Source organism: Barbatula barbatula (assembly GCF_947034865.1).
Source record: "Barbatula barbatula genome assembly, chromosome: 21".
Lineage (NCBI taxonomy): Eukaryota > Metazoa > Chordata > Actinopteri > Cypriniformes > Nemacheilidae > Barbatula > Barbatula barbatula.
Genome location: NC_136784.1, coordinates 670,674 through 683,482, shown reverse-complemented (window position 1 = coordinate 683,482; position 12,809 = coordinate 670,674). Strand labels below are relative to the sequence as shown.

General features: G+C 41.7%; 1 protein-coding gene across 2 annotated transcripts; it reads right to left on the bottom strand.

Moving 5' to 3' along the window:
* Positions 1–720: 720 nt before the first annotated feature.
* On the bottom strand, positions 721–12,621 carry LOC306910144 (TBC1 domain family member 20). Of its 2 annotated transcripts, none has more exons than XM_079484446.1 (9): positions 12,321–12,621; positions 12,008–12,237; positions 11,074–11,259; positions 10,911–10,991; positions 9,969–10,155; positions 9,795–9,896; positions 7,758–7,899; positions 6,170–6,354; positions 721–3,334 (listed from the first exon to the last, which is right to left on the bottom strand). In XM_079484446.1, exons 2-9 carry the CDS (start codon positions 12,069–12,071, stop codon positions 3,094–3,096), a joined length of 1,188 nt encoding a protein of 395 aa, XP_079340572.1. In that variant the 5' UTR covers positions 12,072–12,237; positions 12,321–12,621; the 3' UTR covers positions 721–3,093. The 2 variants fall into 2 exon arrangements, with proteins under 2 accessions (XP_079340572.1, XP_079340573.1); XM_079484447.1 differs by lacking the exon at positions 12,321–12,621 and adding an exon at positions 11,655–11,797 and having other exon boundaries at positions 12,008–12,223.
* Between the last annotated feature and the right edge of the window lie 188 nt (positions 12,622–12,809).

Below are 12,809 nucleotides of genomic sequence, written 5' to 3'. Positions count from 1 at the left end.
GGATCATCTGCCAGCAGTGTTCAATGAAGCCAACAGCCTTCTGCTCCACATACACAAAACACCACAAATCTACTCGGAGGGGAAAAAACACTTAGTAAACTGACTCGCCGAATTCTACATCCAGACCATCATGAAGCCTTACAGCTCAAACCTTCTCGCGCTGGAGACGTAGTGGACATTGCACTGGAAAAAAGGATTCTGTGTCCTAGTAGGAACTTTAGTTTTACAATTGTGTTCGTGTTTTTTTAACCAAGTTAGACTTTTAATTCTCGAAATTAAAAATGCACAAATTATTGAGTGAATTCAACGTATTTTAATCTTGTTCAACCCACTTATCTTTGTAAAGGATCTTTACTCCATTATTTTGTGGTGGGAATACATTCATTATTTTAGTTAATTTCACTATCTGAGCAGTGAATTTAGCATTCCCAGCATGCTTTGAATGCGACAGCAGTAAGGGAGTCATTTTTGTGAAAATGCTATTTTATGTGCTTTACAAATGAAAGTCTTCATCGTGTTTATTTTTCAATTGTCTTTATGATTTAGAAGAAATTCTGTTTGTGTTTTTAAGTTTTGTGTTTACCATCGGTGTGTTTTTACACTCAGTGAACAGTGATGCTGCGAATGCCAGTACTGAGACAATGCTCGGCTTACTTTTACATCATATATGTTGTAGACAATAATAAATGCTAAACTGACGTTAAAAAGATCAAGTTAACTCCAAAGCTCGAATATTGATTTATTCATGAAATAATGCATTAAAAATACACTTCCAAGTATTTAAAAATATGATGTGTAATATTGTTACCTTCATATTTTAAGTAAATATCCGTGTCATTTTTTACAGTGAAGCAAGCTGTGGATGATATAATACTCTAGTATAAAAATATATACATCACACAAACAATGAGTAACATAATCCATATATGAACTACTTTTCAGCATTCTTACCAAAAATGAATCCTTTTGTCAGGTCAAACCTGTATTTATTTCTTCTTCAGAACACAAAAGAATTTATTTGATATTGACTTCCACGGTGAGAACAAAACCACTGAGACATTTCTCAAAATATCTTCTGTTGTGTTCCAGAAGAAAGTGACACATGCAGTTTTACAACCACACGAGAGAATAAATGACCACATTTATATGTTTATGAACTTTTACAGTCAACACGAGCTCATGAATACATTAGATTAAGTCAAAAGCGACACATATCTTACAAGACATCATAATGCCACTTTGCTTTTGAATCACCCTTGGCATTCTGACCGTGTCTGATGATGTCGAGTGGGGTTTTGGAAGAGAGTTAATGTGTTTCCATCATCGATCAATTTAATGGCCTGAGGTGATGAAGAGGAACTCATATTAAAATGTATTTTAGGCCACTTGTGAACCTCAGGTAATACATTTCACCCCATTATTGTTTAACGACCAGCCGTGGATTTTAGCGTTTGCTTTTATTTAAATTGTTTTCTCGAATTTTCATTACACCAACAAATCAATGAAACCAGACGTCATTTGCATTCGAGTTTTTCGGGACCGGCAGGAAAGAGTCAATCTCATTCGAATACATTTGGTTACATTCATTTCTCTGATGACGAATGTCGCTACGGCTCAAATTAAATTCTCATTAACAAAGAGGCTCTGGCCAATTTCCACTCAGAAATACCTCGCTTCCAAAATACATGAGTTTGCGAGGCACTGGAAAGAGTCGAAAGTCTGGCTGAATCGCATTAAAAACGCATTAAAGTTGGCGGGGTGAAGATTGCTCCTTCACATAAACACATTATTCCTTGCGTGTGTGGTTTTTTTGGGCAGGGGTGATTTTTTGGGCGCTCAGGGCAGAGTCTGTTAACAGCCGCTCATCAACACCCGAGGCACAAATAGAGGCAGCCAGCTGTGGAAGCAGGTTAAATTCGGCTCTCGCATCAGGTCGGTCTTAGATCGACTGCCTGTAAATGAGAGACTGTGAAACACGCGCTGCTGTACTCTTCACAAGAGTTCCTAGACTTGGTCGAGAGTTTTGAATGATGTACGGAGCTCGACAGCTGTTGTGAAGGGCCTTGAGACAATTAAAGATGGTGTATCACAGTTTTTGCCAATCTTATATTAATCTTGAGTGCCTATACAGTAGTATTGCATATGTTGTATCTTTGAAGAGTATTTAGTTTGATCAAATAAATAGAGATCCAGCTGTACGATTATTTCCAGAGAAACACAAGCTGCTGGAGGCGGGACTAGTCGGGAGAGTGGGGTGCCCCTGTTCTAAAAAAAACATGCTGTTAGATATGTTTTGATGCTGGTTCCTCACCGGCTTAAACCAGCATCAAAACATACCCGTCCCTGCATATTTAGTTTTTTCAAACAGGGGGATCTAAAGCATGGCGATTTATGCTACGTAGCAGATTTTCCTACCCCGCGATATACTGCTGAGGTGTTAGGTTTGGGGTTTGTCCTATATATTTGTATAGAGGCATCACAAATCGACAGAACACACGGCATCCAAAGATGCTTCAACACAACTGAGGTCAACATCACACATTACAAAGGCAAATGAAAGTCTCTCTGTCTATTGCTGCGTCAGGGTCAAAATAAGATGGAAGACATTGCTTTGATGATTGAGTGTTGAATGTATTGCTGTACACATTTATTAAATAAATATATTTCTCGAGTCCTTTTATCATGATGTATCAAAGCAGTTAGAATAGAATCTCTTTCGTTCTTTGATTACAAGTTAAAGCAATGTGTAGTATGTAGGGCGTGTGTGTTGAGTTGTGTACTCTCTGTGGTCCTCATACAGTGTTCACCTGGTTTCTGCCGGTAATGAGCTTTTCCTTCACTCACTGCTGACGCCGTTCAGCAGAAAAAAGCTTTTAATAGTTTGTGCAGAACGGCCGAGTCGAGCACTTTCACTCCACTGACGAAAAGTCATCCAGAAATGCTTACGATTACAAAAATCCTCACCTGACTCCTCCCACCTCTCCAATATTAGCTCCACTATAAATAAGAAAACAACAACATGATAGACATAAATAAGCTTTGGGGTTTAACGCAGATTTGCATTTGGCACAGGAGAACGATGAAGACACTGAATCAGAAGAGCTGCGAGAGGAACTCAGGAGCCCAGTTCATGGCCGTCTGGGCCACAGCCAGCGCCGCTGCCCCCAGCGTGGCCGACAGACCCCACACCGCCATCTTTATTAACTGGTTAGTGGTGTTCATGGGACGGGCTAGCTGGTCTTCGTTGGGTTTCTGGAACTGTTTACGCAGGACCGTGTCAGGGCGCTGCTTCAGCGTCGACGTCTGGAAGTCCTTAAAGCTGCTGATGGCGACTCTGTGCAGAACAAATAAGAATGTATAATTGCTCAAGTAGTTGCTCAAGAGTCCACGCTGAGATGTGGACAAAAACATCATTAAAACATCATCAAATATTCAATTCCATTTCATTAGCGTCTCTGTGGAAGAATAGTAAACACAGAATGCAAATTCAGTTCGCTCCAGATAATAAAGAAACACATTCAGAGCGAGAGGAACCGCGGGCTCAGCGTCTGGAGGTCCTCACTGGTTTTTCTGGTTTTCCTCCTGTGATTCCCAGCGTTCTCCAGCTCGTCATTAGGATCTGCGGCTAATGCGACACGGCTGAAAATAGCTGACAGGTAACAGCAGAGCAATTAACTTCCAAACTTTCCCTTTAGCAGCTGAAGACTCGGGAGACGCAGGGTTTGAGCTGATGAAAGCCGCTCTGATGCGGTGACACTGGCCCGGCCTGTCATCTGTTTAAAGAAACAGTTCGCCCCACAAGTCTTTATGAATGACTCGTTTACTGTAGGAATCTATAAAGTGGTAAAACTGGTCTATATGAGCACTCTAAATCTTCAGAGGCCAGACAATGTCTTTGTGTGTGGAACTGAAATTGAAGATAATGTGCATAAGGACTCAAACAATGGCTTCTTTCTGACTTCTCTCGCTAATACTGGTCCGTAAAAGAGTTTCTATTTTGCCGTTTCCACTCTCGCAAGCGGCAGATTGTGTGACCTGTGTCACATCAGTCTTGTGTTTTCCCCTCGCTCTCTTCCTCCGCCTCAAACTGTTCCTTCTGCGGTGAAGGAAAGGCAGCAGATGATGGATGCGTTTACACTGGAGGAACATTTCCACGCCTGCACTTCAGTCTCTCTCTTTTCTGTCGTGATAACGGTCCTTGACGTTCATGTTCACCTGCTTTCGTTCAGTGCCGATGAACCCGATCACCATTAGGCCCTGGAAACTGGACACAAGATTAAAAGTGCGTCCTGTGTTCTTGAACCTCTCTATTGATGTTGTAACATGATGGGTTAACACAGTTCAACGAGACAGTCTCATTCTTGATGGTCCTATTATTAGACACTTGCTGCTGAGATGGTATGCCCAATTACCCATGAGTCCATGCTCTGCTTGTGTGTGTGTCCTGCAGGCTTTTGTGAATCAGCTCTGATGTCCTGTTGTCCTGATGACCCGTAAGCGCTGGCTCTTTGTCATGTCACCTGGAGCTGCTCAGTGGAGCGCGGTGTGACACTCCAGGACTTCACTTACTCGCTCTCACACACACATTAAAGTACAGCAACGGTAGAAGATTTAGTTCCTGTCTGAAAAAACAGAGCAGCCACACGCTTGACAAGCATCATAAAGTCTAGAGCACATCACACGGACACATTTCTCGAAATATCTTCTGTTGTGTTTCATGTTCGTACAATGGAGCTCAGTGCTGTTTGAACATCAACATTGTTCAAAATATCTTCTTTTGTGTTCTGAAGAAGAAAGAAACTCATCCAGGTTGACATGCCTTGAGGGTGAACAAATGATGAAAAAAATCATTTTAGCTACACAATCTCGTTCATTTGGGTTTAGGTTCATGGTGCCAAGGTTTTGAAGACACGTGAAATGTGCAGGGGGTCATATGAAGCACACAACGAACATCAAATCGTTAAAGAGGAAAATAATAATATAATCCGAAGATAAACCAGCTGCACGTCTGAGCTGCGACTGCACCTGCAAACATCAAATAATATCCACTAATATGATCTAACACGACCCGAACACATGATTTAATCAAACAGGTAACGCTATAACTAAACAATGATCACAATTCCTGCTGATGATATAAATTCAGTACGTTTATGACACGGGAGCGGAGCGCGAGGCCGTGTGTTAGCTTGCGGCCGTGTGCGGGGGGATTAATGAAGAACATTTGGGGGTCAGAACCATTAGAGAGAGCGTGCCACTCCTCATTACTGCACTGCACAGGGTCAAACAGTACAATAGAGAGCGAGGTCACAGGTCACGCCCTCCAGAGAGTCTGCTCATTTCACTGACACACACAGGGACACAGATGCTGCTGGGGGAGGGGTTATGCAAAACAGGCAAGGGCTTTAATAACCCAGTGAGGCGGGGCTTAGTTACCGCAAGACTGATTTGCATAAGAGATGTAGAAAGAGAAACAAAGACAACAAACCACTATCTTTTACTCCTATCCCCCGTCTCACCCTCATTTCCGTCTCTTTCTCCCGCTGTCTATTTGTCTCTCTCTCATTTCTCTCTCTCTCTCTCAATCTTCATAGTCAAAGGCAGGCGCGGGGAGATCTTAAACGAGACAGATCTTCTCTCTGATGGCTTTTTTAGGGCTCTGGGGCTTGAATTCAGTTCCCTCTGAACGGCAGAGGAATGGCTTGCCCCTGCCGTCAGAGATAAATCATTAAAGTGCTTTCACCTGCATCTGTGAATGCGATCTGCAGGCTGACGGCACGTGTTTAGACAGGCACGGGACAGCTCAGGCTGAGACATCAAAACAAGAGCTCAAGAGAGGGGATGTGATGTCATACTCAACAGCTCCACCTGCTGGAAACACGATGATAAACCCCCCCCTCAGGACCCAACTTGATACCAACAGACGTGTGTAAACACATTACTACCAGAAACCATCATCCTGCAGACATGACCGATCTAGGCAGACATGAGAACATGGGAAAGATCCTGTAGACTCTTTTCATGACCACTGATGAATCTCCCACGACGAGACCAAGACCATGAATGATGTTGATATGAAGTTGACTTTAAGAGTGCCACAAACAATGGACCCAATAGACTGAAGTCAAATGTCAAAAGGTCTTTTATATTGATTTATGTATAAACTCACATGCTGTGTGACTGCAGAGCTGCAGACTGGGCGAGCAGAGCAGGCGGGCAGCTCTCGAACAGACTCTGAGCTCGACCAATCAGATCCTCGTACGGCAGATCCTGAGGCATCTTTGACAACAGGTGATGAACGCTGGGCATATCACACTCAGTGCTCTTCACCTCCTCCTTTCTGTACAACACAATCTGAGAGAGATTTCTTGTTATTAGTTTATGTATAATGCTTAAACAAGTCACAATAATGCAAATAAAGTACATTTTAATCTGATTGGCTGTCCAATTATGTGATTTAGATCCATCCACCATACAACAACCATTTCTTTTGTATAAGGCACTTAAATAAAGAAATCAAGATCACAATTTTGCTTTGTTTATTTCTGTAAAATTATTTGTTTTTTAAACGCACACAAAAAACTTTCAAAGCCTGAATACAATATGTGTTCAATTTTTGATCTATTCAGACACAGTTTGTCAATGAGGGAAAACATCAAGATACACTTTGTACAATCTAGTCTTAATATACATTTTTTTCAGATATTTTATTGTTCGTGTGTGTGTGGCAATAAAGCTTGATCTCATTCAGGGCAAACAGCAATAGCATGATCAGACCTGCTGTTGATGTCCTAAACATCTCAGAGTAAAGAACACGTCACAGATGTTTACTACACTACACAGACAACAAGCTGGAGCAGAAGCCGTCATCTCGATCTAAAGTGAGGTCAAACAACAACGTTTCATTTCCAAACAAATCTCACTCCAGTCGTCGTATCCACACATCTCCAGCACCACCTGACTTCAAACGGCCTGCGGCCCCCTTCGCTTTCCGTGTTGTGTCTAGCAGGGGCTGAGCTTGTGGAGGCAGAAAAGAGATTCAAGCACAAACACACGCAGCCTTCCATACAAACCTCTGGTGAATTCATTAGACTTGTTTAATTAACTCAGCCCCGCTACAACAAAGTGCCCTGGATTCACACATCAGATGAGGAAAAAAAGCTGAAATTCCTTCCTTCTCTTTGATACAAGCTTTTTTTTGTTGTGTTGATAAATTAGCTATCTTAGCCTAAATAAGTGAATTAACAAATACAGAAGCGAAACATTGTAAACAATGTCTTCCTTCTGGATTACAAAAGCCTGTGCGTGTATATTCACATGGGTTATATGACTCCATTAACAGCGTGGAGGATTTATTTCTGCCGTTTGTCAATGTTTCATGAAAAATAACCTCAAATTGTTGCATCGTGATTCTAATTTCTAATGTTTTTAACATACAGTTTGCATTTGTAAGTATGGAATCATTTAACTAAATATCCTTTCTACAATAAACCATGCAAAATTTTCATGTCAAAATGGTTCTTGTTTGAGCACACATGGCGAGTGTCAATCTTGGACATGTGAGATATTCTGAGAGCCCGTTGCGCCACACGCAGAAAATAACACAGTGTTCTGAATGTCATCCAGCTCTTATATCTCTTATGACATGACGCACTTTTAAGTGCAACGATCTCTTCCCTTGCGCTTACACAAAGAGAAAAGGTCAAAAAGCGGCACGGCCTGGATGTCCGGCAGAATAAAGAAAAGATCCATCTTACCACAGCGCCAAAGTAAACGGCCATGAGCGGATGAGAGGCCAGGAAGAAATCATAGAGCCGCAGAATGTGTCTGAAGTCGGACAGAACGTAGCCGTACCATGTGATCAGCCAGCTAAGTGCGAAGATAGTGCCCACTTCGGCCCTGTAAACCAGAGAAAAAACGATAAAACCCATGACAAACATAATCTGCATCACATCATTCACTCAGAACATCTGTAAATAATCCAATTATATTTCACCAAACTGTATTTGCTGCGTTGGTTGGATACGCAAACTTGAATTCAAGTGATAATTTCATGATATCCCTGACAAAGCAGAGCGACCACAAACCCTCCAGAAACTTCAGCGCAGTCGCATGCAGAACACAAGAACGCATGTTTGACACGTTCATTCATCACATCACTGATATTCCATGCAAGCGGTTTAACAGCTGAAGGGGCTTTCTTCCATCTTGTGAACGTGTCACATGGTTTCCGCTGTCATGACTGGAAGATGTGAGGAGAAAATAATAACCATAACAATTAAGCCCAAAGCTCCACCCCATATGGACAGACATTAAGCTGTCAATTTACAACTTCCTGCTTAGAACATGGCACAGAAAGCCTCTTCAAAGCCCAATTCATACACAGAACATCTGTTAAAATCAGAGAGGTGGTTGTGTGTCTTCTGTCTGTACAAATCACACATATCTTACCATTGAATTACATATATTCGGGTGCTAATGTACAAAATTGTGGATTATATAATAAACAACTGAATAAACTCATTAAAAAGACAAGCACACGCTCGTTCAAACTCACGGACAGCACATTTAAATCACACGAGGCGTTTCAGGACGCGGCGTTCTGCTGAGATCAGGCAGGTAAACGCTTCTCTCTATGAAGAAACTGATGCAATCGATGTAAACAGACCACACAACATGTCTTTTTTTGACTGGCCTGTTTGCCCAGAGGCTTTTAAGAGTTCTACCTTTTATCAACTTGTTTGTAAGAGTGAAAGCAACAGCCCGAGCGAGCAACACCATTAAACCTGTGGACCGGCGAGACGCTCACATGCAATATTTACAAAGAACCTCTTATTCTCTACATTTTACATGACATGCCATTAAAAATAACCTGCTTTTATAAAGGAGGGCTAAGAAAGTGCATGCAAGAGAGCTCTGGGCATCTGCGCCGAGTTACAGGGTTATGTGAACACTCACGACTCACGTTAAGAAATGACTAACTGAAAGAAACTGATGCTACAAACATCACAAAAGGAATTCATCTCGAGAAATTGTTTAAAAAATATATATCCATAAACCTACAGAGCATTTAATGTGACGAAAGATTCTGTATTTTTTTATTATTTAGTTCATTGCTGGTTTGGACTCATTCTATTAATGTTGTTGTATTGCAGGATTGAAGAAGAATTAATAGCAAATAAATGTTTTTTTTAATGTCAGTCAAATTAAGATGAATTCATATTTAAAGAATCAATCTGAATATTGTATAAATGATATAATCCACCAGGTAAACATTTAAAAAGACCCTTTTACAGCTGACCTGAGCCATTTTCACTGTGTGAAGGACCTCACACAACAGTTCCCCATGAGATTTCTTCACAAAGCATGCATGCATTCCGGAAAAACAGTTTTCAATAGAGCTGACGTGCTAGACAGTGAATTGTATAACCGACACGTAATTCTTGCCCTTTCTGCGTCTCGTTCAATTGAATCGTGACTAATTCCACTGATTTAAGAGCAGTCACAGGCAACAAACACAGACAACTGTGATCTATTTTACAGACTCCTGAGGCTTTTAAATGCTCAGATCGTGAGTGTGTGTAATAGTCGGAGATAAACCTGTTAGCAGGTGACACGCTGCCATGAATGTACGTAAAGACAACATCTCCTGCCCTCTACAGGACGCAGACACAAACTGCATTAGCATCGGCTGAACTCTTCTGGGTCAAACGCAAGTATGTTTTCATTTATTTTCATAAATATCTTTTCATTCTGGAAAAACCACAGTATTGTTAAATGTGATAAAAAGTCACCTGATCATGAAGTCATGCAGTTCAGGGTCAACACACTCCAGAATGGGCATCAGGTAGTTCAAGATGTGCTTTGTGCTGTCCATAGTGGGGTCCATGAAGTCTCTGCAGGTCCCAGAAGAAACTGTTATAGTGCAGGAAACCTTGTAAAAAGTGACCAAAGCTCATTTAACATACCTGAGATGGTGATTGGACAGTTTCTCCATGAGAGCAATGGTCAGTCTTTCTCCCACCACCAGCAGGAAGGTCACGATGATGTCATGATATCCCTGATAATAGTGCAGCTGAGGGTTCCTCCTCAAAACATCCAGAATGATGTCAATCAGCTGCTCCTGGAGAACCCCCCTCTCATCCACACGCATGCCTGAGAAACATTTATTCACAACCTAAACTGAACCTTTAACACAGAACATCACCTGTTACTAACTAGAAGTAAAACTATGAGCAAGAGGATGAATGAGTGAGATCATAGGTCAATGTTGCTGTTCTTGAACCAGTGGCGTAAATTAGTGATGACGGGCCCCAGTATAGGCTATTACGACCATCCATAATCTACGTCTGCCAAATGCATAAATGTAACTTCCACAACGATGTTCCTGGTTTTCTTTCCATTTTTTTAAATCTAGACAATTGATTAATGCAACATTGATTAATATTAAGATACGAAACTAAAGAAGGCTTTCCACAAAACAAAACGTAATATTAGGTGGTGAAAATCATGTCTGACCCACCATGTCTCCCGACATGCTGTTCACTTTTTTATTCATTTATCTATTATCTATTGCTGGTTGTTTTGAAATCATGACGAGTGTTTGTGTTCTCTCGCAGCTTCGTTCTGGTAAAAGCACAAAACAAAATGCACACAAACGTGTTCTTGCTCTTGATATACAATCACTGCTGAACACCTTTGGCCTTAATGAGACAAACATGTCCGAGTGTGGATTAGAACCCTGAACCTTACAAAGGATCGGCAAAGGTTTTACCACTCGTCCATCAAGACACACAAGCAGTCATTGCAAAATGTGGGCAGGACCCTCGGCCCCCTCGGCTCACTGCCTGCACTGTCTGTACGATAGTTACGCCACTGTCTCGAACTGATAATAGATATCAGACACTGACCCTTTGGGAAGCGGCGCATTGATCTCCTGACATCAAGCACCACCTGTCTGTAGTCTTTGTGGCCCTCGCGGACATCTTTAGCTTTAAAAGAAGGAAAGATGGAGAAAAGTTGACTTCATCTTGAACTGTTCTTCTGCAGAAGAGTTCACAAATCCACACTTACAGGGTTTAGCAGGCAGATTGTAGACATTGACACTGAGGAGTTTGGGCCAAACTTTTCTTCTGATGTCATCATTCAGCAAACCACCTTCACTCCCAGCCGCCTGCCGCAGGGTCTCGATGTCCACGGGGTCACTGTTCAGCGCCTGATGGATATCCACAAGCTTCTGTTTCTTCCAGGACAATTGTTCTGCGGGTGGAGGTCAGAAAGTGTGAGGCAATATCCAAAATGACCAAACAATGCACATTAAAATAATACTAGTCATCTGTGTCACATCAACACACTGACTGTCAACTAAAGAAAAGCTCAGAGACTTAGTAAAAGTTTAGTAAAATAGTATTGCGGCAATGTCAGAACCAAAACAAAACCATGTTGTCTACGTCTAGATTTACATTTTTAGTTGTATTTTTAATGCCACTCAAAATAAGAGTCAAATTATCTCTGTTTCAGTTCATTTGACAGCCAGCAGAATGTAAGAGGGCTGATTTAAATGCAGGACCGGAAGTTGATACAGAGACGGCTGTTGTTGAGGTTCAGTCCGTCTGCATTCAACTTATATGTGAATCTTTTTTAATGTTTTACACCTTCATTTCCTCTTCGAAAAGCAGACATGCGAGTCATTCCGACTGAAGGGTGTGTTCTGATGGGAAGGTGAGGTCAGTGCACACCCGCTATTCATGAGCTTCAATTGATCGGGTCATTTCCGCCTGGGGTCGAATTCAAATCACTGTAAACGTTAATCACACGGACATTTATGACGTGTATCATAATCTATCATCTCATTCCGAGACAAATCTCTAAAAGATCATTACACACACAAATGACAGTCAGTCAGATCTCACACACACTCAAAGAGTTTAGACTTTAATGAGACTTCACATACATGCAGTGCGATTATAACGAATCTCTCGCGCTCGCTCACATCACGTTAACGTACCTTCATTTCTCCTCACAGTCGCTCGGGATTCATTACCCTGAGGTTTCTTTCTCACACTTTTCATCGTCTATCCAGCGAACAATCATGAGGACATAAAGCGCAAACTTTACAATTATAATAAAGTTAATTTCATTCAAAACTTGACTGTGAAGAGGAGAAGAGAGCGATTCCCTTCAGATCTCGCCGCTGACGCCGTGTTGTGCGAGTCTCACGAGCTTTGCTCCTATTGGCTGTTAGACAGAAAACACCGATGAGTCACTCAACCTTGTCTGTCATCTACCTCGCACCCGATTGGTCAAAAGACTCCTCGTACCCTGACGCCATTGGTCCAGTCGAAACTCGTTGAAAGACGGAGTTGCGACACACTTTGATCTCTCGCTCAATGGTTCCAGACTCTCAGTGTGTTTGAACGCGTTTAGGCGGGAGAGACAGTTGAAGCAGCTGTATTCTCACTAAATACCGACACAATATCATTTATAATTACATTTTGTCTGATAAATGTGTTAGAGAGACGGTATTTATCAATTATGTGTGTTTAATTTGACTAGGATGAATGCGTTATGTGCTGTTTCATATGCTTCTATGATCATCAGTACCCTACATACCAATGTTAAATCGTGTTAAGACACTTACATAAATATATAATTTATCAATAAATCATCAATAAATGGAGTAAATTCACCAAACAGAACGCTGAAAGTTAATGTGGGGGGATAACGAGTGTCAGCCGCGCGCGCACCGGTCTCGTGTCTCACGGATGAGCTCAGGAAAGGAGCGACAGGAGTGTATAACGAGAGAGGAC